The sequence below is a fragment of the Pempheris klunzingeri genome, chromosome 15 (genome assembly GCF_042242105.1).
Source record: "Pempheris klunzingeri isolate RE-2024b chromosome 15, fPemKlu1.hap1, whole genome shotgun sequence".
Taxonomy (NCBI): domain Eukaryota; kingdom Metazoa; phylum Chordata; class Actinopteri; order Acropomatiformes; family Pempheridae; genus Pempheris; species Pempheris klunzingeri.
Genome location: NC_092026.1, coordinates 10,875,249 through 10,902,526, shown reverse-complemented (window position 1 = coordinate 10,902,526; position 27,278 = coordinate 10,875,249). Strand labels below are relative to the sequence as shown.

General features: G+C 39.3%; 1 protein-coding gene across 1 annotated transcript; it reads left to right on the top strand.

The window, feature by feature from the left end:
* Window positions 1-1,563: 1,563 nt before the first annotated feature.
* Window positions 1,564-18,490, top strand: LOC139214829 (coiled-coil domain-containing protein 178). Its single transcript, XM_070845757.1, has 20 exons — window positions 1,564-1,621; window positions 3,644-3,780; window positions 3,890-3,948; window positions 4,042-4,121; window positions 4,310-4,513; window positions 4,651-4,871; window positions 6,093-6,235; window positions 7,142-7,295; window positions 7,388-7,483; window positions 7,717-7,853; window positions 7,973-8,156; window positions 8,276-8,338; window positions 8,737-8,865; window positions 8,989-9,102; window positions 9,334-9,479; window positions 9,806-9,965; window positions 12,418-12,567; window positions 15,451-15,585; window positions 17,971-18,095; window positions 18,199-18,490. Exons 1-20 carry the CDS (start codon window positions 1,564-1,566, stop codon window positions 18,251-18,253), a joined length of 2,550 nt encoding a protein of 849 aa, XP_070701858.1. The 3' UTR covers window positions 18,254-18,490.
* Window positions 18,491-27,278: the final 8,788 nt, after the last annotated feature.

The following is a 27,278-nucleotide window of genomic DNA, read 5'->3' as shown; positions in this document are numbered from 1 at the left end:
AAAGTTTGATGGGAAAAGAGCAGGAAAAGAGGCCAAAAACATGAAGTGAACATGTTTATTTTCTCACAGGTGATCATGCAAAGGTGCGTTCAGGCACCGGCGTGGGCATTTTGTGTAGCTTTTAGAGGATGACGTCACTGAGATGAAATAATGATAAATATTGAAAGCAAATCTTTGTGAATGAAAACAATATTGAAAATTATCACAACACATCTTGAGCTGTCAGTGAACAATTACAAAATATATAGAATTTTTTTTCATTTTTACATTTTTTTGAGAAATGTATTTTTTTTAACACATTACTATTGGTAAATACATTAGTTTGCAGAGGTTTTGCAATCACACATTTTATTTAAATTGTTTTTGCACATGAGCTGGTCTGTGCTGTCGCTTTTTTTTTAAAGCTGCACAAACCACGTGTAACACTTTCTCAAGAAACGTCCAAATGATGTTAATTCATTGGTGTTAGTTGTTGCATCACATGGTGTTTACCTGCCTTGGCCTTCCTCTGACACGACCTGTAAAACAAAATTGTCCAAGATAATTAAAATAACATATATTATTTAGATTTTTTTGTAGCCTATGATAATCAACATAAATATAGCATATATTGCTGTATAAGAAGTAGAAATGGATGCATGCTCTCACTCCTGTACACTATTTAGGCTACGATCTTTGTCTACAAATACCTAAATTTTCAGTTACTCACCCCTCAATGATTTTTAGCCAATGAAAATCAACATAAACATATCACACATTACTGTATGGGACAAAAATACTGCAGCATATTATGATTTCACTCAAATCCCATTACTGTGTACGTGTTTACAGTTTTGTGCACTATTTAGGCCTCCATCTTTGTCTAAAAATATCTTAACGAAGATACGGCTGTATTAATTTAACTCTAGTTAAGTTGTCTTAAGTTCACATGAGTATTAACGAACAACAACACAAACCTTCACTGCTGCTCTTGAACGTAACTCGCCCTCTCCAAGCGCAGCCCCTTGTTGCTAAGCAACCCGCTGCAGAAGATTGACAGTGGCTTGAGTTGATTAATTTAGAGAAAAGTTTAATAAAAAGGCCGTTGGTTTCTCTAATGGACGTCTGCGGCGTGGTCACAACAACAACAACAAACTTCAGCATAGCTAACAGATAGCTGGCAGCCAGAATAATACAATACAAGTAAGTCGATATGCAGCCATTTTTCCCTTTTACTTTCTACCATGACAACGACCCCCCCCCCCGCTCATTAATTTGTCATTAGCTAAGTTAATTAACCGTCAACTTAATGTTAGCTAAGGCAGCGACATCCGGAGATGAGTGAAGGTATCAGCTGCAACTTTAACTAGCTAACTTTAGCTAACGTTAACTTTCTACTAAAGATATTAAACCCATATGATAACATAGTAATAAGTAAAATGGCTAATTATCCTAACTAGCTGTTGCACTCTCATTCCCATATTTCCAGGTTATTATTGGCCGTAAACGCCTCGACGTTTCCACAGGAGCACAGGAGGCTAAAACTGGTGGTATTTTCCTCTCAATATCGGACATTTTTCAGCCATGCCTGACGTTGAACCGCTCAGATTTCCATCAAGGGAGGGACGACCTGGTCAGCAAGGTGAGAGTTATTAGTTAGTTTTTATTTGTGAAATGAGTCCGTTTTAACGCTATAGTCTGGTCCAGTTGTGCAGTGAAAGGACAGACATTTGTATGTCCTAACCAACCCTTTGTAGGTTTTATCAGAGGTAAAATGTGATGGAGACACTGTGTTACAACAGATGGTCTCTCTCAATAGATGTATTGACTGTAAATAGTCAACATTATTCACCTTGGCATTCGTTTTTAGCCTAACACACTGCTTGATGTAGTATTTATTGAACTGAATAGGATGACAAAATGCCACAAATTCGTCAGGAGTCTGTAATCTGTTGTCCAGTCAGTGTTCTGGCTGGACTGCTCTTCAGAAATTACATTAAGGTGGTGAATAAGTGTGATGATAATTAGATTTAAATATCTAATATCATTAGTGCAGTGGCAGGGTGAAGGTGATTGGCCCTGGGACTCTCGTGGACCTGCTCTGTGGCTGTAATACGCTCTGCCATTATGATTTAGAGCTTATTCAGCCCGCTGATGACATACTGCCTCACCACCTTCCTACCCCACTTGGTTATTTCACTGTGTATTATTCATCTAAACTGCTCAGCAACAGATGGCCTTCGTTTCGGGTCTCTCCACAGTTTCTCCTCGACTGTTCTTGTATTGGTCCGAGTTAGCTCACTCACTAGCCATTCTCCTAATTAATGGAGCATCGTGGTGAGATAACTGTTATCGCAGGTGGGAAAGGTTCAATAGTCCCACATGCAGCTTGTGACCTAGCTATGTCTTCCTAATTACCTGTTTCCCTGACACTTTTGGTTGTATCTCCACTAGGTGGTCATTTACCTGTCCAGCCTTGCACAGCTGACAGAAAACAGTTAAGAATCAACATCAGACGTCACCATGATGGCATCTCTGGCAGGACAGGTTCATGATCACCTGATGGGTCATGTCACACCACTGCTTGTGACAATATGAGATACACTAGTGGGTTTGCATATGCTTGGCCTTCTTATCAGTGATGTCCATTCAGGTTCAGACACACCTATGGGCGATAGAAGCAGATTGGGTCCTGTTTGGGCACAAAAAGACAAAATCCAACCATAATTCTCCATCTATATTCCATGCATGTAGATGGTGACTGCAAAAAATTTACCCTAAAATTAAATGATGGATAATTGAAAAATGATATAAAATTTATCAGAATATATTGCTTATTATAAATAGCACTCTTTCACTCTCTCATGTGGCCTTTGCAGGGAAAAAACATTACCTCCATCTTACCTGCTATCCCCTTACACTACAACTTACATAGAAAAAACTGTATTAAACAGGGGGGAGGAGTCATTATCAGATGACTCACCGAGAGATCGAATTGAAAGAGGTGTTTGTGGTAACATTCACATAACGTATATTGAAATAATACACATTACAGGGATTTTTTTTGCCACTGTCATCAATTTGGTCTTTACCTTGGTGAATTTACCCAAACGTAACTTTTACTTGTGAATGAACGTGAGTTGTCTTTGCACTGTAATAAAGACAGACATCAGTATTTTTCAGATATGTGTAGGACTGCACTCTGCACCACTGGTGTTTTTTTTTACCCTTTTTGTCAGCCAGATGGCGTCCTTTCACCACTAAGAATTGTGCCCTTGGATTTGTCTTGAGATGTTCGAATTAGTTGCCTCTGCTCTCTCACTGATGCCTCCAATATATTGCAGTCTATGCAAGCAGAATCAAAGAGAAAGTAAAGAATCACAGAACATCTTTCACAGCCAAATACATTTTTGTAATTGCTTTACAAAATAAAGTTAATGAAGTAGCGCAAGTGTTTGTTCCAACAAAATTCTGTTGTTTTCGGAGTTTTTTTTCTTCATTGAGGGACGGTTCATCAGTGGGCCATTTATAAAATATTTCAGGGGTTTTGTGCCATTATATAAATGAAAATTGTAGGTATGACTTGTTTTTGTTGCTTCTTTCTGTTGTTTGTTTGAAATAAACAAAATGTTAAGTTGGATCTTAATATTTTGTGTTTTTCAAGATGAAGCAGATCTTCAAGCTGTCTGTTCTGGTAGACGTCGCACTTGTGCTTTGCTCAACAGTCCCTCGCCCTGTGTCAACAAAGCTATTTACCATATCCAAGAGCTGAAGATGACAGTGGAAAATTGGTGCCAACAGGTAAACTGATGACAGATTTGATCAGACATACAAGAAATTGTTAGACAAATAAAATATAGGAGTGAAAATTTTAAATTTCATATATTTTTTTACTTTTGTCTCGTACCAGTCTGGAAAATATCAACCTCAGATTGATCAGAAGAAGCACCAATACAGTAAAACTTTAAGGTGAAGTCCTCCATTGTTTTAATTTTCTATTTCTTTTTATTAAATTTTATTAGGACATAAGAATATGACACAAGTTCAACTACTTTTTAACAGATTTCAGTCCAGAGACTCAGATGCTGAGTTGGTAATGTCTACAGAGTTGTTCGTTGAAGGGATCGCCATTAGTGCAAGAGGTGAATTTTTCTTTACTAAAATAAATCTAGAATATACAAGTAAACACTATCCATAATGCACATGCAGATAAAAGAGCAACACGTGTGTAGAAATAAAGATTAGTTGACTGTTTAGTTGTTTATTGAGTTGAAAGTGATGATGCAGTACAACACAGCGTGTCAATCTTGTGAAGTTTTTCACCCTCTAGAAAGTTGTCCATTATCGCCGCTATTGAAGAAAATAAATGATGTCCTTGGAGAGGTTGTGTATCTGATTGAGCGGCTGGAGGCTGATAGGCAGTATGCAGAGGAAGCTCTCCACAAAGAGAAGAGAAGAAAAAGATTTTTGGAGAACAAAGTTGACAGCATCTCACTGTGGAAGCAACAAGAGCATGCTTTTGTCGTCCAGAAAGGTCAGTGACTGAGAGGCGGGCCAGCATCTCCTCATAGATACAGACATTTGCGTCTTGTGAAGTATTGTGACGCTGTTGTCCTTCAAAACAATGAATCAACTTTATTATACATTTTTGAGCATTTCCTTTTCCTATAGAGCACGAGGCTTGCATTAGAGACATCACCGAACTGAAGTGGCAGCTGAAACTGGAACAAGAGAAACTTGACCAAGCCCAGGAGAAACTGTCACAGACTGAGGAGATGAACCAGCGCTTACACGAGGACATCAGCTTTGCCAGGAATCAAATTCCCATTACAAAAGAAAGCCTGGACCTTCAGACAACCATCATTAATCAAATCAGTACCACCAAAGCTGAGGTAACCTCTGATCTGATTTGTTCTTGTTTTAAAAACAATTTCTTTGTTTACATTTTCAAGAAAGGCTGTTGGTCAGGAATACAGTTAATAGCTCCGTCTTCATTAGTAGCTGAAGAATTATTTTTTCATTTTTGCAAGAATGAAACAACTAACAGGTAACATTTTGTCGTTATTACGATGTGTTAAAAAGTCATGATGTTCTTAGTACTTTTCCACCTGATTAAAATTGCAGTCTCATTTTTTCTGATTTCGTTGTTCACAGTCTTGGGTTTCCATACAGATGAGTGCCAAACCACATTCTGGTGGAATTTATACATTTACAAGTAACCACAATAAAATAAGCACTAAATCTTTTTTTATTTTTTTAGTTTATGGTTAGTTTCTCCCTCACACTCTAGCTCTGCTTTGCTCCCCCACTTGCTCTTTTCTAACTCTATTTCTAATCCACAAGTGGCAGGCACAAGGGATTGCAGTGTTTGTTGTTTTATTGTTCCAATGTCCAACACTTTGTTCTAGTGTGAATTCATCCATTTTAACAATTGACTGGATTGCCATGAAATTTGTTCACAGTCCCCAGAGGATGAATCCTAATAACTTTCACAATCCCCTGACTTTTCATTTAGCTTTTCTACTTTTTAATTTCTTAAGTTCCAATAAGGATGAATGAAAATCTAATGACCAAATTCAGCCTCATCTGCACTTTGACTTAAATACCTGCATGTAAATATGCCATGAAAGTGTACCAGCAGAGAGAAGAGTGATGGATAACAGACAGAGGGGTCAACATGCAACAGGTCAGCTTTGACTCGGAATCATTACAGCTTTGTGGTTGCTTAATGACACACTAGACTGACTCAGTGTTGGAGCAAATGCAATGTTTGTTTTTTTTAATTACATCTCACCAATTAATTGGCTGTGAGTGTTTTGAAGATGCTAACCCTCGGCTCTGATAGTCAAGTGTGAATCTGTAAAACCAGCCTTACTGAAAGCCCAGAGTTAATAACTAGCCTCTGGCTTTCTGGATTTTCTAAGATTTGACAAAGCTAAGAAAAAAAGCTGAAAAAGCCTGTTAGTGCATATCCTTTGTGTTGACTTGTAGCAGAGGCTTTCTGTAGGTATGGGTTTCAGAATATTTAATTTTAACAGGGAATTATTTATACCTTTTATGAAATTGTTCACAGTGAATATGTGTGGGAAAACTGCCGTGATTTCTTTTTGCAGGCGGAGGAAGTATACTCAAAAACACAAAGTAATCTCACACTGGTTCAGAAGGAGTTAAAAAAGATGGAGGTGGATGCTAACAATGAAAAGATATCACTGGATCATGAACTGTTGGCGATGAACAATCAGCTGGCGAACAGATTGTGAGTATCTATCCTAACTGTGGTGTAAACAAGCAGGATCACCATCAAAGTCATACAACTGAGACGAGACAAAAGTTTGAATAGCTTTCATCAAATTTTAGTACAATGACTTGTTAATGTCAATGTGCATACTGAGAGTAAACGCAGCATACACACTCAGTATTATTGGTGACTTTAATTTTGAAGTGGTTGGACAGTTATGGCTTCCATTTAGTGTTTACTCTTGTGGATCTGTCGTTTCCAAATGTATTTAGTCCATGATTTTTTTTTTTTTCAGTTTTATGCATAGTACACTATCAAAGTACAAAGACAATTACAGCAACCTCAGTCAAATGAATTTCTTTTGCATATTGCATAAATTATTCTAGATAAAATTTTAGATTTATTACTATTTAAAACATAATAAAGGATTATGCTGTGTCCATGGCTTGCTAGCAGGTGTCAAAGTCACAATCATATAACATTTCAAACAGACATCGTCAACAGTTCAACCACTACTGTAAATCAGTGTTGATATATTCAACTGCATGTAACCATAGCAACAATACTTTTGCTTGATGCTGTATTACCAGATTTTAAGCCTCACTGTGAGGCATCTGACCATTTAAGCTGACTACAAAGTTTGAATAATTTTATCAATACAGGTGTCCTGATATATGAAAAACTCAGCATGATTTTAATGTTTTAAATCAGCTGTATGAAGAAATTGATATAGGTTTGATTCCCTGTATCAAGTATCATGAGTTGCTCGTGTTGTGAGCCCATCGCCTTCACAAGCAACATATTGTGACAGCGTTGTGTTACAAGATATCCCGTGATTCCCAACCCTAAAGGAGCATTAGAGTTCACAATCTGATTTTAATCCACTAATTTAACAACAAAATACAAATGTGTTTTTCTCTCCAGGGAAGATTTAAAGCAGGTGGAGATGATTGAGAAAGGTCTATGTGAAGAAATAAAGGAAGTAGAACAGACGATTGCTCTTACAGAGGAAAAGTGTGCAGCCATGACACGACGTATACCTGAAATGATGGAGCTGGAGAAGACTGAAAAAGATCAGGTAACTGATATTGTCCATATTCAAATTTCAAATGTTTTAAAACAGGTAGCTTTCATCTGTATACCAACTCCTTTTTTCTCTTTTTATAACAGATTTTGCAACTGAAACTTCAAATTGAGGATGAAATGCGAAAGAACGAGAAACTAACAGAGAAACTACTTGGACTGCAAGAAGACATTGAAAAAACTGTAGGTATTGTCACAATAGTGTGAAATCTTTTTTTATAGTATTGGTGCAGCTTTGGCTACTTAATGTGTGTCTTGATAGTTCATTGGGAAGAGTGTGGCACATACAGTAACTGCCAGACTACGATTGGACTCGCAATGCTGCTCTGCATGCTAATAATGTTTGAATTCATGGCACTGTAAGGTGTTTTGGATAAGTGCATCCACTCCGTGGTACACTGTTACTTTATCTGCAGAGACTTAATGGGGAAGCGGAAGTTTCCTGCATAGAAGAGCAGCTCCTTTCAAAACGTAACGCCTTTGCAGCTCTTCGTAAGGAAAACATGGAGTATGAACAGAATGTAGAGGACTACAAGATAAAGCTTTCTGAAAGGTATAGTGTAAAGCCAAAACCGCGGAGGAACGTACAACATCCTGTATTTTGTATTACTATATACAGTAGTAAGCCACTTGTGTGTGTGTGTACCATTACTTTTCTGTATGACTTTTTAGCACGAAAGCAGTGAAGCAGATGCATGAGGAGAGGAAGCAGATGCTTCAGAAAATTATTGACAATGATGAGCAGTGGGAAAAGGCCATGGAGGAAATGACCCAAGTTGTGGCCCAGCACAGTGTTACTCAGGCTAAACTGGAAAAGCAGGAGCAGCTCACCTTCATGGAAGAACAGAGGGCCAGGGTCAGTGACAACATATGTACACGTTCTGTTTATACTGCATGGGTCACAGTTTGTAAGGAAAATGTGAGATCTCAAAAGCTTTCTGCGGTGTTATTCAGTGCTCTTTCTGTGCTCTACAGAGAGAGATTGAAAACCTGAGGAAAGATCTGACAGGTCAGGTGACGGCCCTCGAACTACTGAAGGTAAATTCATGAGGCGCTTCAGGGTCTTCTCTCCACCTGAGTACATTTCAGACGGGAAGAAAAATGTAATCACAAACCTGATCCAAACAAAGTAGATTTAAATTGAAATATTCAGAATATATCACTGTGTTTTTGCAAACTTTTCCAGTTTCTGTGGAACACTTTGATTTTGTATAAGTGTATAGCCATGTGGAGAGAGGCATGAAGAGGTGAAGCTGCACAATGCGCAGTCTCAGTATAAATTTATTGCTTTAAAAGCTTGACTGCATTCAATTGCATAATTTTGTACTTTCCCATTGCCATTACATTTCCTTTTACAATTTTTTTACACCTTGTATTGTACATGTTTTAAGTCTTTAGGATAATAACATTCTGCTTTATGATTTCCTTTGCATCAGGGTCAGTGTGCGAATGTAAGCAAAGAACTGTCTCAACAGCAAAGAAGCTCAGAGCTAACTAACCAAAAACTTCAGAAAGAGCTTGAAGATGCATCCTCAGCAACAAAAGCTCTGGAGACAAAGATTGAGGTACTGATAAAGCTTATGAATGATTAATCGTAATAGAAAGATCATTTTTGCATTACTTACCAAAAAGTAATTATTTCAACGTTTAACTCAGCTGGATTTGTGACCAAATTTTGGTTTGTGTAGAAAATCAAGAAATTGACAGATAACTTGGAAAAAATTCAGTGTGAACACAGGAACACATTAGTCAACATTGAGAAGGAGAAAAAACTCAAAGACGACCAACTGAAAGCTGCTCAGGTAAGAAAAGAAAAGTTAAGGGTTGCATAAAAGAATTCTTCTTGAGTCAAAGAACATTTGCTAAGTCAGGTTTACAGGTCTGCAAATCTCATTGAGCACAAAGCTAGTCACAGCTATTTATCTTGTCATTCTTTCGTTGAACACAATCATTTATTGCTGTAAGCACTTTAAACAACATTTTTTAGTTTTCTGATTTATTTTTTTAACATTAATGCCACTGTTTGCCTGCAGGATTTACAGACCGCCATTATAAAGAAATATGACTACACCGTGGCCAGAATCAGTGACCTGGCGAAGAAGACCGAAGAGTACCGAGATGCTTCCGATAAAATGGAAGAAGTAGTTGAAAGCATGCCAGACGTCATAGCAGAACTTCAGTAAGTTAACTATACACAGGAAACACTAAATGCAATATTTTCAGTAAGAAATAGGATATCATTATTATTATTATTCAATTTTAGCTTTTTTGAAAGAAAAGGAATGAATAATTAAAATACCTTTCCTCAAAAAATGTTTGGTATTTCTTTGATTGTGTAGTTGATCTTCAGCTCTTGATGAAATGTAGTATTTCTTAAATAGATGTTTTGCTTTGAGTATACATTTCTACCAGCTTTCCCACTGCTGCAGTAATCATGTGTTTATGATATTCAGAAACGATTTCAGAAAAATAATGCAATTTTATGCGTCTGATTCCTCCTTGCAGAAGTGTTTTTGATGTGGTGGAATTCAAAAACAAATCAGCTGCTCTCATAATGAGCACCTTGCAGTCTGATATTAATAACTGCCAACATCGTACACAGCGATCCATGCAGACTCACACTGCTCATGTTACAGCAAGAAAAAAAGAAATGGAAGACGCCAAGGTAACAAAATGTTGTTCAGCATAACTCTGTGTAAATACATGACTTTTTTGTGTCAGATGCTGTGAAATCAGACACCAGCTGTAAAAAACATCTCATTGTTTATTTGTTTGTGGATTAGTGTCAGCACATTGCTTGTCACAATACTTCCCTTAAGATGCAGAGAAAAGAGCTGTGTGCAATTAAAATTACAAGCCATGGTCAATCTTGTTTAAGTGCTTTACCCACAAATGACAACTCACTGTTGTTATAGTCTTTTGTCTGGACGAATTTGATGATGCGTGTCGTGGTGTGATGCGGTGCCTATTTTGTTACCTGTGGGCCAACATTTTCAACAGCAAGAATACAGAGCATAATTTTAAATATGCATATGATCAGGAATTCTTTTATATTAATGTCAGAAATAGGCTTTAAAAACACGAGTAGACGGTGCACAAAATGGCATGTATTTGAACCCTCCTTTGTAAGAGAAACCTCTATTTATTGTAAGGTTTTCATCTGCAGGATTATCAGCCCCAGCCAGAGCCTCTTTGCTGATGGGGGTTTCACATGGCTTATCTAATGTGAAATCGCCATGTGGTATATAGTTTCATTAAACGGTGATCAAGAATGCATTAGTTCAAAACAAGAAAAGGCAATGGAGCTTAAGCCGCCATGCATCCAAGTGCAGCAACTTTAAAGAAGTTGTTGGCGTGAGACAATTTAAGAATTAGAAGTCTTCCTCATAGACACAACTCCCATTAGCCAGATAAAAGTTAGCCATGCAAAAAAGGGTTTAGTCTTTTCACTTGACGAAATAAGATGATATAACAACAATACTCCTCACCAAATAAAAAGATCAGAGAGAGTCTGAGGTTCTAGGGAAATTGGTCACTTTAATCAGTGAGACCAATATAAAGCACACATAATGTCTGCATTAGCATAACATAATAAGCAGAGTGCATTCAGAAACCATAGTGCATGAAGTAGAGTGGTTAGACACTTTCAAATATTCTTATAGAAGACATTTCTTCTGAAATTGCTGACCCCATACTATACTTTTATAAGCTCCTGTAGGTTGCAGCTCTTCTTTTTATGGAAACCGATACAGGTCACTATAACTAATAGCCTGATGGGAATTTGTATGTGGCTGTATTAAACACAGATGGCAGAAGATTATTTTAAAGATACAAGTACAGGATCTATCAAGGTGAAACAGGTTGACTTGTTAGTCCTGTGGCATTTGTGATCATCTCCATTCAATCCATGCATATCTCAAAGGGTTTCATCTTTCATACATGCACCTATTTTTTGATTTGATCAGGGCTTGTCGTGTGGCGAGCACAAAGTAAACAATGCAAACTGCAGACGCTATCAGTTTCTTATGGGCAATGAAGTGTAATTTGTTCCATTTACACTTCACAACAGCATCAGATGGGCTTTGTCAGTGCTGCATGGAGTAATTAAACCTGAAATCAATAGCAGGCATTTGTCATGTTTACAGCCCCTCTTTCTGCTGGGTTAAACTCATCACTTTAGTGCTGTTCTGTTTTACTGCAGAGACACACTTCATTATGTCTGCAGGTAGAGTTGACATATTCACCAGCTACAAATCCACTGCTTGGGAAACAGTGTTCAAATGAAAAGAGGACATGCAGAGAGACACCTAGCTACTGTGATTTATTTGCTTGATTTCCCCGAAAAGTGTCCAATCCTGTATGCCTGCTATTAATATTGCCTCATTTGAGATCACAAATACAGGGAACGTGTATTGTTTTGTGCGCACACAAAGCAGGTCAGAGGTACAATTAAAGCATCTCGTGAATGTGGTCAGTGTGGTGTTACCTTACAGTATGTACATTACTGTATGTTGACACTTCCCTTTATTATATATAAAATAAAGTATTTTCCTGGATTTCTATACCTACCAGATTGTGACTTATGAAAACATTGATCATTGTGTTCCCTAGGTATTTTAAATCTATATATAATGCTTCTGCCAGTGTACCTTTGGTCTGCTACAAACATATCGGTAAAATGGTCAACTTAATCAGCTCTGGTGTCGGCCATGACGGGACTGATCCACAATAGATATGGTTTCTTTCTTATGAAATAAATTGTTTCCGGTATCAGTTTTATTAATGAAGTCATAGAGGGACACCAGGTCAGGTTTGTAGTGCCACAGCGATCCTGGCCTCAGGTTACATTAATGTAAACATTAATCCGGTTAATCCAGTTTTATTTTGGGGGAAAAAACTGGTATTGGATCAGTATCCAGCACTTACAGTGAGTCCGAAGTGATGTTTCAGGTTAAGACACAAAATGTCAGAGCAGTGGATCACCAGTGTAGGTATGTCACAATTACAATGGTTCCAACATTGATCTGTAGCTGACATTGAGCCTATGTGTATCAATGCGTGGTTATTTAATAGCTACTGTGAGCACACAATTTACTATTTTTTGTTTTCCTGTGTAGGAAGCACTAAAAGTTGCATTGAAGGAGAACAAACAGCTGGCAAGCGAGTACGAAAGTCTAAAGAAGATCCTCATGCAGGCCAAACTGGAGGCTATGTCTGCATTGAGCGAGAGAAACCGTGCATATCAATCTTTTCATTATTACACACAGGTACAGCTTATATAACCTTTTGTTTTATTTACTATCTCTCACTCCCTCTCTTTTTAATTATGTTTTATGACTTAGGATTTTTGCTCTGTTATCTTTTGTTCTGTTTCTTAATGGTCTGTTCCATTCGTCTTCTCAGCACTAGATAGCTCTTCTTCCATGGACAGTAATTTCAAGAAGGTTTAAGTTTGGGAACCAGTGAGGAGGTTACCGCGGCAATTTAGTAATGATGAGATAACTTAAGTGGAGGAGGATGATGGATGTGACATAATGTAATGATAGCTATGTAGTTTTGCCACCAAGGGGAGTCAAGCGAGAGGTTGATGGCACATGTAAATACTATACCTTCTACATTTTCTTGATTATAGTTTTTGTAAGGTGGTCAGAGGTGAAACGTTTTATTATCAGGTGTTACAGAGCTCACACACACACACCAGTGGTTAAGGATCAGCAGCAAACACAGGTTATGATCAGACAATGTTTGTACTAAAATAGCACCAGAGGTCTTGACTAGTTGAGGGAGACAACTCAGCAGCATTTTACTGTTTAATCTTTATAGTTTTTGACACTATTTAACTGGAATAGAATTACACATGACAACCATTACACCAGGAAGAAGCCACACTGCTTCTGCAATGAAAAATACATGTTATTTGTTCCAAAAATGACTAATACCTTTACTTGAGCAATTCCTCATCTAACTGCATGAATGTTATCAAGTGAAAAATGCATGCAAAAATAAAATCCTGTGGACAGGATTTTCCACGCTCATGATCAAAGCCTGATTTTCTTTTACTCCGGATTCAGCCTTCACCATTTTTGTTTGTTTCAACTCCACACTTCTACAACAGCAGCCACTCGCCTAGTGTTTTATGCCCGAATTTAATTTTTATAACAAGCTTACATCAACAATCTTTCTGAAATTTAGATGCAGGCCTATCGCATTTAATCTCACTTATACAGGAACATTCAGGCACTGCTATTTTCTATTTCAAGTGTACAATTATCCTGATAATGTTTGCAATTTGTGTCCCAGTTAGTATATTACACAATTTGACTGCCTTAAATTGATTTGCTTGTGACTGCAGGCAACAAGGTAAATGCATTTAACATAGTCAGGATCATTTGGGAGAATAGAACTAGTAGAATTAGTGCCTGTGTGTGTCAGATGACTCACATCAGTCATTTGTGTTTAGAGAGCCCGTAATCTCTTTTATTATATTCACTGAGAGACACAATGAAAACCATCTCTAAAGCATCCTTATTTAGAAATATAATCCTGACAGCAGGCATCCCTGACATATACCTCAAGTGACAAATTTAAAACGCCTTCAACATCACAACTACTGTACAGCACAGATTGTCCTAATTACAAACAGGCATGGGGTAAGGAAAGATTTCCACTATAATTCAGAAAAAACATTGAACTTTTCACTGCACTGTATTTATTTGACAGCTTTAGTTACTTGTTATTTTACAGATAAACAAAATACACGATGAGCATAAAAATATGATGTTACAGATTACACGACTAAACAAAAGTTTAGAAAATAGTTCAAATTAGTTCCACCTTGACTAGCTGCAACAGTAAAATGTTATTTACATATCAATGCATCAATAATAAAAATACAATAATATGGTATAACACACTCAGAGCAATTGTTCTGCAGAGGACTTTTACTTGTTTTACTATATTTATTACCATTGTCACCCAACAACCCTCATCAGCATTTCTTTATAGCAGAGTTTGAAGATCTTTAGGCATGTAAATGTGCTAGTTTTAGGGTTTTGCCACACTCCACCATAACAGATGTTATATAAGAACACTTTTTTGCAGACGGCAGCTTTAATATACTTGTATTTCAGGTACAGTTAATCTTACTTAGTTCCATTCAGCCACACAACTTAAAAGTGTTACATATTTTGTTGTATACAAAGGCTTTACATGTTTGTAGTAAAAGAATTATGTCCTATTTTTTTTAATCTAATTATAATGGTAATAGTTTTTCTTTAAAAAGAGGTGATGTAGTGATAGTGTTAAATGTATTCAATTAGGACATTATCTTGTCAAAATTCAACAAGTATAAATACATTCAAATAAGCAAAATTGTCATTTGTAAACGAAGAAATGTATAATTAATTATCATCTGATAGCACTTGGCTGTATGTGCCTCTTATAAAAACCCTCTTGATTCTACTGTACATGTAAGCATCGCTTTGTTTATGTGGAGGCTTTCAGCTCTTGGGTTTTAACAGGCTACACCATAAAGAGCATTCTTGTTATTGTCTTTCCTTCAGGAGCTGATGACTGAGCTAATTCGCTTTAGTTTTCAATGCACTAGGGAACACATTGCCAAGCAATGATAAGCTTTGTAGGAAGAGTAGAGAGATGGAGGGGGAAGAAAAGCAATGGCATCTATCAGAATTTAAACCTCTTTGCTTGAAACTGTGTTCAAATAATAAAGCAAGCAGCATGTCTTTCCAAGAGACTAGGAATAATTTCTGGTTTCAGTGGGGGGTTCATGACTCTGTGTGTATGTGTAAAATATGTCTTGAGGGGATTGGTATAAAGTTAAACTGGGTGAAGTAGAAATATTTTACTCATCAGCTTTGCAGTCACAGAGTTTGCCTCGGCTAGAACAAAACTGCTGAAGCATTTAGAGAAAATTAACCCCCCATCCTGGCAGCCAGATGTGACTGGATTCTGATGAGTGCACACGAGTGGGCAGAGAAACCAAGAGACTGTGAAATTCCTGTCAGGCCCGTGTACTGCAGAATGGGCTATTGACTGCTTTCTCTATTCCCCTCCATCATTCTTCTTGAACACTGCCATTAATTTCCTCTCCTGCCTTACCAATTCCTTTTCTCTGCCTTCTCTCCCCCTAGCTCTCTTTGTTGCAGAAGAGGATGCACAAAGCTTTGGTGAAATACTTCAAACAACGCAGCCTCTACAGCCAGGCTGAACTGGACCAGTGCCAGGCTCTTTCTCAAGAGACCGACCAGAAAATAAAAACAGCCCAGGTATTTGTACATATACATGTAAAACAGGCTGGAAAACTTCACAAACTACCACCATTCATTTAAATGGTAAATCCCTTTATTCAACTTTTATCCCAGTCAAGGTATTCTACCGGATGGGAGCGTATTCTTTTGCATACTACAGTAACTCCATGTTATGCTTGGCATTGTTTGAGCCTCATCCGGCTAGTCGGTTGCCTTGTGTCTTCTTTGCCAAGCAAGGGCAGTCAGGCAAACATCCACCAAGGCTTTGTACCTCGCTGCTATGGTGGAGTTAAAGACGCCAGTCTTACATTACAGTCTATACATGCACTCATCAGATCACAGACTGATGTGATGGATGATGTGTCTGCTAGAGTGCCTATGCAGTGACTCTGTGTCTGAGGCTAGCTCTGCCTCTCTAGATAACTCTATATACACAACACATTGTGCTTGGTCACTTTGCATTAACATTTGACCCTGTTTAGAAGGGGCATTCGTGACTTTACGGCTAATTCAGTGCGAGTTCATTACACAGCATGGAAGATATCTGTGTTACAGCCTCTCCTTTGTGAATAGAATCACCTTCTGTCTGTCTTGCAGAAGAGTAGCCGCATATTCTACAAGGTTGAGGAGTAAGGATCTTCATTTAGAGGATAATCGGTGTCTAATCTGTGCTGTGATGTGAGATGAGGTCAAAGCGGACAGAGAGACAGTGATGAATCTTTATGAAATGTCCTGTCCAGCATTACCGCAGAGCCAGGTGGCATGCAACCATAGTATGAACTACTTCCACCATTTTTACTAATTCTTTATCACAGTAAGGCCTCACAAACCCCCAACTATTCATGTTTATTAGTTGCAATCTGTTGTTTTTCTATAAAATCTCTATTTTGTTTTTGTCGGTTAATTTGTTGGTCCCCTAAAATTCAAATTCAACTTTATCAGATATGCTGCAGGCAAAATATGCTCAGATTTGATTAGAGGTTTTCCAGGGGAGTACCCAGTGCAAATACTATTAAGTGGTTTCCTTCTCAGTTCCTCCTCCTCTGACTGCTGACATGTTTTTTTGATGGGTCTGGTCCAGACATTACAGGGAGTAGCCATGTCTCACTGGCCCAGCCTCAAAAGGCCCCAGCAGATCGCAGCTCAAGGCAGGGAGGAGTAGGGCACTGGGGGAGGAGCTATCAGAGAGCTGCAGAGTGTGAAGGACAAAAGAGCTGGTGTATTCAAGCGCACCGCACCGTCACCCGTCACAGCCCAGCACAGGGTCCATCAGAGCAGGCAACACTCACTTTAAACAGGCTCCTCATGAACAATCCAGCTCAGGGTCTGTCCTCCAAAAAGTACACACGTAGAAAAACCGTAAAAATTAAAAAGAAAAGAGCTTCATAAGATATAAGCAGGCATAAACAGGCAATCTGCATGATTACCTAAAAATTAAGACCTTTAATGTGGTCTGATTATTCACACAGAGATGCACTGACAGGATGCAGATATTGATAATGCAAATGGTATTGCAGTAGGTACATACTAAACACAGAGATTCCCAATTACATGATACACAAATTATCAATATCATTACCACTTTGTAAGGAAGAACTGAAGAATCCAAACTGATATCAGTTGTAACTGGAGTTAAACCAGGCTGAATCCTGACGAGGCCTATACTAATCCATCATGTCCACTTAACCCCGCAAGCAGAACATAAGAGAGGTCAGGTTAGTGCTTTCACGGCTAAGGCGTGCTTGAATCAGAAGCCAAATGGCAGTTTGCTCAAAAGTAGCTTGAGGCGAGGAAGGCCGGGGAACCCAAGGGTGGGTGGCTGGGAGTGGGTGGTGGTGGTGGGTGGGAGTGAGGGGTAGGGGGGTGCGGCGGGCTGTCATCCTGTTACACTCCTGCCAGAACTGGCAGTTCAGCTTTGTGTTCTGCGAGTTTACACTAGGGATGGCATAATTGACAATGGCTAACAGTGGAGAGCAGTGCAGAGCCTTGTTGAATGGCCAGTAATGATTGGAGCAGACGCCCACTGCCCCAGTCCCAGGGGACAGTAATCCAAGATCCTGTTGCTGATATAATTGTTAGTCAGAGAATTTCTGCATGGCTAGGCCGGTTCAGATTCCCAAGCTGGTTGACAGTGCCAGGCAGTTTAATAGAAAAACTGGATGCTGAGGTTTTTAAAACAGAAGAGCACTGAACCTGGACGTGGTTCACCAGGAGCCTCTTGTTCTCCTTCCCCACGAAAATAAGAACAAGATGGTTAACTTCACTTTCTCAATTGCAGACCCACCATCAGCTGTGTGTGGGATGCGCACAGAGCGAGGACTTTGTATTATTGCCTTCCTAGAAAAACAGCATTTTCTTAATTAGCTTGTTTTCATTTATTCTGTTTGTCCCTTATTCAAACAGGAGAGGCTGTCAGAAGAAATTCAGCTCATCTCCGCGTTCCTGCAGTCCTTGACAGATGACTCTACTACCACCGGTGATGCCGGGGTGAACAAACAAGCCAGTCCAGATGCCGCCGGATCGAATGAGTAGATGCCTTCAGTTCAAATAGCAGTGTAATTGGACATTCACCTGTACCAGACAACTTACTTACCCTAGCACGCTTCACTATTCCCCCCTCTTTACTTGCAGCAAATCCATAACAATGAAACAGGTGACTTTCATGCTGCTGTCAGGACTGATCTAATTTTAGCTGGGTGAATGATTGCAATTGGCTTTGCCTCATCAGATAATTAATCTATGTCACCATTAATTGGAAAAGAGAATAATTACAGGCAGTGTTGACAGAAATTCTACGCTTCTCCAGATTCCAAGATCTAATTACAACTAGTGAAACCCCATGACCTTAACTAGCACTTAGTACACCTTGGCCACCTTGACCATGCCCATGTGAGGACCACTGTCTCTCGAAAGACCCTGTTTTTGTTATCCCACCCCGCACTCCTTCACTCGCCTCACTCTCTGAAAGCTGTCTCCCTCAATCACTTTTCAATATTCAATCTTAATTTTGTGGAAGTTTAGCATTTTCAATGAGCTGGAGATGAATGATTAATGAATAAATTTAAATGCTTCATTTTGTCCATGGATCATTAGTTAAGTCCTTTGTGGGAAGGACCTGAGAAAGGAGTGAAAATTATTGAGACATTAGCCTGAAGCAATCCAGGGGTAAATAGTGTGCACAAAAGGATGTTGTGTGTGCACTATCCACTGGCTTTCTAAAGAACCCTGGGGAAACGCTGTTTTCAATTTGGAATCTTAACTGAATCACATTTAGTACTTGTAGAAAATTGATTTTTGTTTCATCATGTTTCAACAATGTCATACTAATGGTACACATCACTGATGCCTGCTCTGTACAGACTTTAAAAGTTAAGTAAATGTTTCTGGATGAACAATACTTTGTCTAAATCTTGTCACACAATATTTTTTTGATTTACATAAAGAAAAACAAATAAGTAAATAATAATGGCCATATAGTTCTTGAAAGAGTGTGCATGCTGTTGATTTTCTTTGCAATATTAGTGGTCTGATTGTCAGTGCTTTTAGTCAGCTCTTTAGATATACAGTGTGTCCCTCTGCTTCAATCTGTGTGGTTGATAGAGATGCTGTTGTTTTGTTGATACGCCGGATGTCTCTCCTACTCGTGGGGACAGAAGGGGGCAGTGTGAACATAACAACCTTATGAAGGCATAATTGCCTGCAACATGATCCAGTCTACTGTTCATCTCAAATTAATAACTATTACCATTCAGTCTCTCTATCTGCATTTTAAGAGAGGTTTCTTCTGTAGCTCTGATGAACTTAAATATGCCATACAATATTGTACAGTCACAAACATGCAAGTGCAATGGCACTAACGCTGTGCCTCATATCGACTACTCTCAAAGCCATAATGCCTTTAGATATCCAAAAGCATCTTAAGAGAAAAATGTTCCGTCTCATATTCCCAAGTGACTGTATGGCAATATCTCAAATAAAAGGGCCTCACCAACACATTTATCTGCTCTCTTTGCATCTAATCAATCCCTTAAATAAATGAAAGTGAGCCACAACTAGATGTCATCACATTTATCTGCAGGCGTGCCTCAAAGTGCACTCACCTAAAGGCTGCTACTCTAAAGAGGGTGGACTGTGGAAATACTGATGGGCTTACTTTACAGTTGAGATGTATTTTCTAATATGTTAGATGCTTGTTTCACTATGATGAGAATAGAGTATACAGCTCAAGCCTCTGTGTGCTGTTGTATTCTATAATACATAGAAGCTGGTTTAGAGGATTTTTTTGTAGTTTTGGATAAAAGCATATTTTGCAAGAGACATGTTGGGAAAATCTGATTTACAGGCAGCATGATTCTCAATTTCAGCCCAGCGCCACCATGCAGACGATGGGCCCGTTTCATTTGGATTCACCCCAGCGATCACTTCTGATCGTTGACGTGAAGCCAAGTGAATCAGAGCAACGTTCAGTCTCCTCACACTAACCAAAATTCTGTTTTGAGATCTTTTTTAAAAAAAACAGGAAAATGGAGGTGTCCACTCAAACGGTCCTGTCTTTGTTCATGAGCAAGTGGAGAGTTGAGCCATGGAGCTGATGGAGTCAAGGAAAGAATGTGAGTGGAGAGAGGTGCTACTGTGTCTAAAATATCAATGAGGGAGATGCTGCCAAGTTTTGGAGCACACAACAGGGAACAGGTCTGCTGTTAACATACAGTAGACCAGGCAGTTCTGCACTGATTCATGTGTAATTGTTGATAACTTTTACTTTATTTTATTTTGACTAAATCTTCTTAAACATAGTCTACTGTTCATTCCCCCTAAGTATTTCTACACTGCAGTGTGTTCTTTAAAGTTTAGCATCTGTCATTCAGTCATACTGTACAGCTTAACAATAGACTGGAACAGTGTGTTTGCCCAGGTGAGTCTTTAATGTGGAACTCAGAAAACATGCCAAAACAAATTCATCAGTATAACAATACATGTTCCTTGTGTTTCCACACTCATCTGATTTCAAAGATATTTATCTTAACAGGATAATAATTTGTGAAAGTCTCTGACATTTGTGGCTAGCTAGCATGATAATAAATCCATGGCTTGGAACATTTTTTAGTTAATTAGAGTCAATCAATCCAAACTTTGCTCACTTACCGGTGTGAAACCGGAGTATAATGAGCAGAAATCAGCATGGTGATTGGAAAACACAAATTACAGCTGTTAAAGAGAAACTCATCCACTTTTCTTCTGTTGATGCCAATGCCTGCTGCGAGGATTTAAAATTAGCATGGCATTCCTTTAATGGATGTTGGGGGAATGTGCTCCTCTATAATTAAAAAAACCTGTTAATATCCTCGTAGATTAAAATAAGAGGGATTTGTATGATTACATTACAATGCTTAAAAAAGGGCATATTGGCCAGTTGGCAAAAAATGTGTCTGCATTTATTTCATTTTGTTTTATAATGAGACTAATGTTCGTTTCTGTTGCAAAAGTATACACTTAGATTACCTAAAAATGCCTGCATGCAGTATATTCTATTTATATGATATATTAATAATGTTTCTTTTCCTGTTTCTATGTATTATGAGTAAATTAACCAACACTACATAATGGTGTGTGACGATACCAACGAGGTGGTCAGCACGGCTGCTTCAGTAAGATCATGGCATATTAATGAACATCCCTGATATATGTGGGACAGTCTTTGCTGTTAAAGGCCGTGTATATCTCTATCTCCAGGGCTACATTCACATCATTCTTGACATATTCCTTGCACCTTACATTCATGGTGTAATGATGTGAGTAATAACCTGGTGATGTTAACAGCACCCTACAATGGGACCTTTATCTACAGTATGATATGACCCGGCTGCTTGTGGCCACAATGTATATGACCTCACCGCTGGATGTAATTTCCTCTCAAGAGCTCTTGGAAAGGGAGAGCTTATGTTGTTGAGCTCATGTCGTCGGGGCTGGTAACAGCAGCTTGCCATTGTATTAATTATTGTCAGGGAATCCAAGGGGTGTAGATAATACAGAATGCACTGGTTGGTCCCATTTGTTTCACTTGTCAGTGGAGTGAATAATTGGGAGTGCTGACCATATTAGACACAGAGAATTTCTAAAACATACGACTCAAACAGTTGCAACACAAAAGTATGGCTTGAAAATTAAAAAGCTTAATGTCTGAGAATTTCAAATCAGTATGGAATAATTTACTGGCTTCCCATTGCCAAGGGAATTTACCGAAGTTAAACTCTGACAACAGTAATTCAGATTCACAGTGAAACACACTGTTTAGAGAAACCTTGTTTATTATTGGATACTACGTTATATTTTCCAGAGACAGATTACATATGCATATTAAACAAGTTCAACGTTTTTTTTCTCTAGTTAAACGTAAAACTTTAAAGCATGCTGCGTTTACTTCTCAGATAGGTGTGAGATATTTTGCACCCCAACTTCTTTCTTTAAGGGCTTGAGAACATTGATACAGTTTTAGTAGAAGGGGGTTGCTAATACAAAGGGGCTCATCTTGCAATTCTCCCAAGGAATAACTATCAGTCCTGCTACAGCAGCTTCAGCGTCCCTAGGTGACCGCGCCACTGAGCCCGTGCTCGCTCCATCGCACCCCACTCCACGCCTGCTGCCACCCTGAAGGTAGATGCATCACGCTGGGGAGACTGCGCAACAGCAGCCCCCTCTCCCTCCAGCCCCCCCAAACCTCCTCCACGGCACAGTGGCCTCCTGCGGCCCCTACACATCTCCAGGTCTCCACCAGCAGTCCAGACTCTCCCTCAGGTGAGTCTCCATACCACCTCCGTGTCTCCTCCCACCTGAACTGCACAACTGGTATCCTTTTGTCATTTGAGAAATGCCACACACACACACTCCTGTGCTCAGTCTGAAGGGGACACCGCCTGTTCCTTTCTGCTCACCTCCCGGCTGCTGGCTGACTCTCTGAGCCGTGTCTATGGTGGCTCCACCATGTGTGGGGATCTAGGGGTTTAAAACAGCAGGCCTCCCATACTCCCTGAATGGCAAATATAAGTGCTTCCAATTTATTACACCGTGGACATTTTACGAATCATCTCTGACTAACTTTGATCCGAGATGACAGGCACACGCTAATCAGTCCCAGCATCAAAATATATGTCAGAAATATTTAATCAAGCACACACGTGACTGCATCTGTTCAAATTTTAAAACTCATCAAAAGCTGAAAAGCTGCTGTCAGAAAAGTTGCTCTTTAACCGACCCCTCTCATTTTCACCTCACCTTTATACATTAAACCAACGCTTCAAGTGAAATAATATGTTCCTTAAATATTGAAGCTGCCCTCTGCCCGGAGTCGGACTGGAGTGAACTGTTGCCACAAACAGTTAAAGTTACAATTTTGCTGAGACATAAACTCCTCATCACAACCTCTTCAAATACTGGAGATATACCCTAAGCAGTCATATGACATTATATCATTTCACACATAACTCTTTGATAATCATGTAGAGAGACAGATGTTGAATTTAAGGGACCCTGCTTGTGTTTAGACATATAGTTAACTGTAATTGAGGGGAGGAGGTTTGTAACTGTAACCAGCAGTTTGCATTAATATTGTCTCAGTGAAGTCTCTCTAAAGAAGCAGCTTGCTGCATTTTCTGTTTCCCCCCTTTTAATGTTTTTTATTTAACAAACAAAAACCTTTAAACTATAACAGTTTCACTAACACATAAATTACAACTTTCACTTTATAGGTTGCCATACCACACCACACTTAGTTAACAAAATATTTTACAAACAAGATGATATCACCCTCTCCATGATATTAATATGATATGTTCTCTGATCTGTAAACAGCTGGTTATCTTGCTTTTCCACGATAAGAGAAAGTGCTGAGGATTTACGCTTGGTGAGCACATTTGGGCTGAATCTTTCACACGTCACAAATTGCAGATGGGAAGCAGTGATCTTGAACAGCCGATCACATTTCCGTGACCATCTGACACCTTCCATTTAGGAAAATAATACTTTCTATCTTAGCATACCCCTCTGCAGCAGCCAGCAAAAGGAATTATGCCTGGTAGACTTTGCTATTCACAACTTTGGAGCTTCTCCTTTTGTTTTGTTCCATTGCACTGATTAGATTAAATGTTCACTCTGTAATCAGTTATTCAAGGCCACACAAATGTCTACAGTTTGTGTTGTTTAGGTTTATTTTCATGTGTTATGAACAATGAGAAATCATGCAGTGATGTATCGATAATGCTGCCTTTTGGAAAACTCATGAGTGAGTGAGGTACAGTATTTAAATCTCATGTAACTGTTGTTATTATCTCTAACATCTTCCTGCTTCATGTTTCCACAATGTCGATGAGAAGACTTTTTACCCATAGAGGTAGATATGGTATCTGAGTAATATGACAGATAAATATGAGTTGGGTTAACTGGTACAGAGAGTTGTAAATCACTGTGGTGTGATTCTTTGTCTCAAAGGGTTTAATTAGTCTAGAAATTCTTCTCTTATCTGATGACCCCCCCTCCCTCTGCACACTGCAACAACTTACAACCATAAACGCCCTGCAATCTGAAGACCAGTGGCCTCAGGAGACTGAGTTGCTACAAAGAGCTGAAAGAGTTGGAAATGGTCATTTTATTGCGTTAGAATAGCTCGCTCGAGACTTGGGTAATGTAGTGCTAACTGAGTGCTAGTACAGATAACAGTATGCGACTCCAAAGTGAAATATAGTGGGCTGCTCCTGCAATGCTCTGCAGTGTTCGAAAACGAGGTGACACAGGAAAAGTAGTAAACACCAATACAAATAGCTTCCTTACTGGATTCAAACCAGTAATTAATATTATACAGTATTACAGTTTTCCTTCAGTGATGATTATTATTTGAGATGCAGCACAGAGTTTAATCAGTCATCTCACAGAGTTCATGTAGAATGAATTCGCTCAGTATAACTACAAGTGGGGGATATGCAGGCTGCATGCTTGTCAAATACTCAAACATCAAACTATGAATTGGTGCCATCTATTACAAATACTACCTATATGTGGCCTGTTATTGCTTGACGGTAGCATGGTGTTGCTCTATTTCATAGTACATGAACAAACCCATTTATCCCTTATATCTGTCATTTCATAACTTGTGAGGTATCTGTCACTACTGGTCCCATGGGAGTCCCGTATGTAAGTTTTTTTTTTTTACTCTAATTGAGCTCTTTATTTGATTGTCAGTTTATTCTGTCCTAATAAGTCATTTCTAACAGTTTTTGAATGGATTTACAAGAGTGTTATTTTGCTTCTTTTAAACCTGCAACCATGCGGTGTCAACCTGCTAATAATTGGGATAACATTACCTTATTATTCATGGGCAGGGCCGTGGGAGGGATACAGTCTTAATTTAGATAATAAGATTAACAGGCTTTGCCTACAAGCTTTTAAGTGTCAGTTTCAAACAGCTGGACAGAACTGCTGGGAGATTGTATGTGGTCAAAGTAAATGACGATGTCCTTAAATGTTATGACACTAAGTAGGTTGATAATCCAGGACTGGAAGTACCCTGGGGCTTTTAGTTTGTTGTTTGCCACCACAAGCTCAAGTGGACATGCACATAAGACAACACAGAATCTAGTTTTCATTGTGTGAGCCATTAATCAGCATGTTTTTAAGGATTGGGGCCGCTCCTGTAGGCTTTGTGGAGGTGAAGGTGTGTAGACATACTGAATCTGGATATCCATCCAGGACTTTCACATACAGCACACCACTGTGCACTGATGGAGGCTGTATTAGGTTTCAGCCCTTTGTGTTTTCAGGCCTGCAGCTAGACCTCAGGTCGAGAAACAATGAACTGATCAGACAAGATAACAGTACATGAAAACACTGTGCCTTATGACAGGCTTTATTTTTCTGCTTGTTGTTTTGTAACTTTGCATCACTTTGGGCATGTGCAGGTGTGGCCTGATGCTTTTGTCACATAGAAATGAAAAAAAGGGGGGATTTAATATGCTTCAATTCAACATTATAAACAACGTGTGGACGGTATAATGCCTGTGGTATTTGTGACACAGATGCAAAACTTGAGTTTGTGTAGAGCACCTTCTTTTGAAGGACTAGCAGGAGCAGAATGAGATGAGGGGTTATTTTGGCGATGGAGATTAAGGCAGGGGCTTTTTGTCATTTGTGCGAGACAAGCCATTCATCCATCCAGTTCACAGCCAAAAAAAGGCTGGTCCCAGAAATTAGCAGTTTCAGCTCAGCAGCAAAGTCGTCGGGCTGTGAAGGCAGAGAGAAATTGACTAATTAGCAATGCGCACTAAAACTTGACGGTTCTCTCTATAACAGCGAGGGAAAGACTCGGTTTTTCTCCCCCTTTCTCTTTTCTTTCTTCCATAGATGTTTGAAATCGCAGTCATTTACGCTCGACAGTTTTTACAATAGCCTTGAGCCATAATTTTGCGAGTCTCTCCAGCATCCATACCCCTGCATGGTCTCTCTCCACCGGCCATGCACGACCGTTTCTCTCCCCAACCGTGGATTTCCTATTACTCTCGTTACGACTCACTGAGCCCCAGGCCCAAGGATAATGATGTGTTGTTTCTTGGTAGCATAATTTGTCACACGTATATTTCTTCTTCTTCTTCTCTTGCAGAAAGCACAGCTCCCTCTCACACACTCACACACTTCTTGTTAATTCAGAAGAACAAATGATCAACGTCAACAAATAACCTGAAATAGTGACTTTATGAGTTGGAATCAATGGTTATTTTGAGACACCACCGGCCGTAGACTTTAAAGGAAAGGACACTTCTCAAAAGGAGAACAAAGGAAAATTCAAGTGAGATTATTTGGGAACCTGAAGCTTACTTTCTTTTTTTTTGTGAAGAGCTGAAGTCAGGTAAGTTTGGCTCCTTCTCAGGCAAGCTGCTCACATCATTTAGTTGTGACAGGCGCTTTTCGTGAATCTGGCGACAACGTTACAGCACGCTTGTGTCAAGTTTGCACAGACTACGCACATAGAAAAACAGCTTTTGTAGTGGCTAAGAAACAATAGATATGCATATCACATTCAACTTTACCGAAAGCTGCATTTCGGCGAATATTTCTCGATACTCACGTCCGCTTAACTCAGGTGGGCTAAAAAGCGAAAACGCACCCGCACCGCCGCTGACGGCTCGGAGACAAACTAATTGCTTTTGTATGACTCCGTAAATCTGTGCGATGTGTAATGTCCTCACTGTGGGGGTGTGCAGCAAGACGGGAGAAGGGACAAGCGCACGCTGAATGCTGCATGTTCTCCGTCCACCGTAGCGGTTGTCTCCGTTTTCTTATCCGACAACTTCAGCCGCGTTACCGAGGGGGAAGCGCTGCAGCATCTCCGTATCCTCGTTTTGTTTTGACAGCGCCCTTCAAACCCCAGCCTCCATTTAAATCACCCTGCTCTCGAGTTAAGAATGAATGAGAGTGGCACGCTGTGGGAACTACTGCGTTTTTGTTTGTTGCTTTACGACCAGAGCTCAAAGTTGAAGGCGACTGAAGCCGTATTGGATGCAGATTGTCGCCGGCAGGCATGGCATGACGGTTGTTCCCCGCTGGACGGACGGGAGCTCTGCTCAATAACTTGCTCGAGAAATCGTTTTCTATTATGGTAGTTGGCGGATAGCATCTATAGGCTGCGTGTGTTGTGCAAATAAACGACCTGAGGTTAATGGCTTGCA

What these genes read in the sequence shown, in the direction of transcription:
- LOC139214829 (XM_070845757.1), top strand. Translation starts at nt 1,564, where the DNA reads ATGCCTGACGTTGAACCGCTCAGATTTCCATCAAGGGAGGGACGACCT. An exon ending in GATCGCCATTAGTGCAAGAG is followed by an intron (nt 4,122 to 4,309) that starts GTGAATTTTTCT and finishes TTCACCCTCTAG; the next exon opens with AAAGTTGTCCATTATCGCCG. An exon ending in TGCTTTTGTCGTCCAGAAAG is followed by an intron (nt 4,514 to 4,650) that starts GTCAGTGACTGA and finishes CTTTTCCTATAG; the next exon opens with AGCACGAGGCTTGCATTAGA.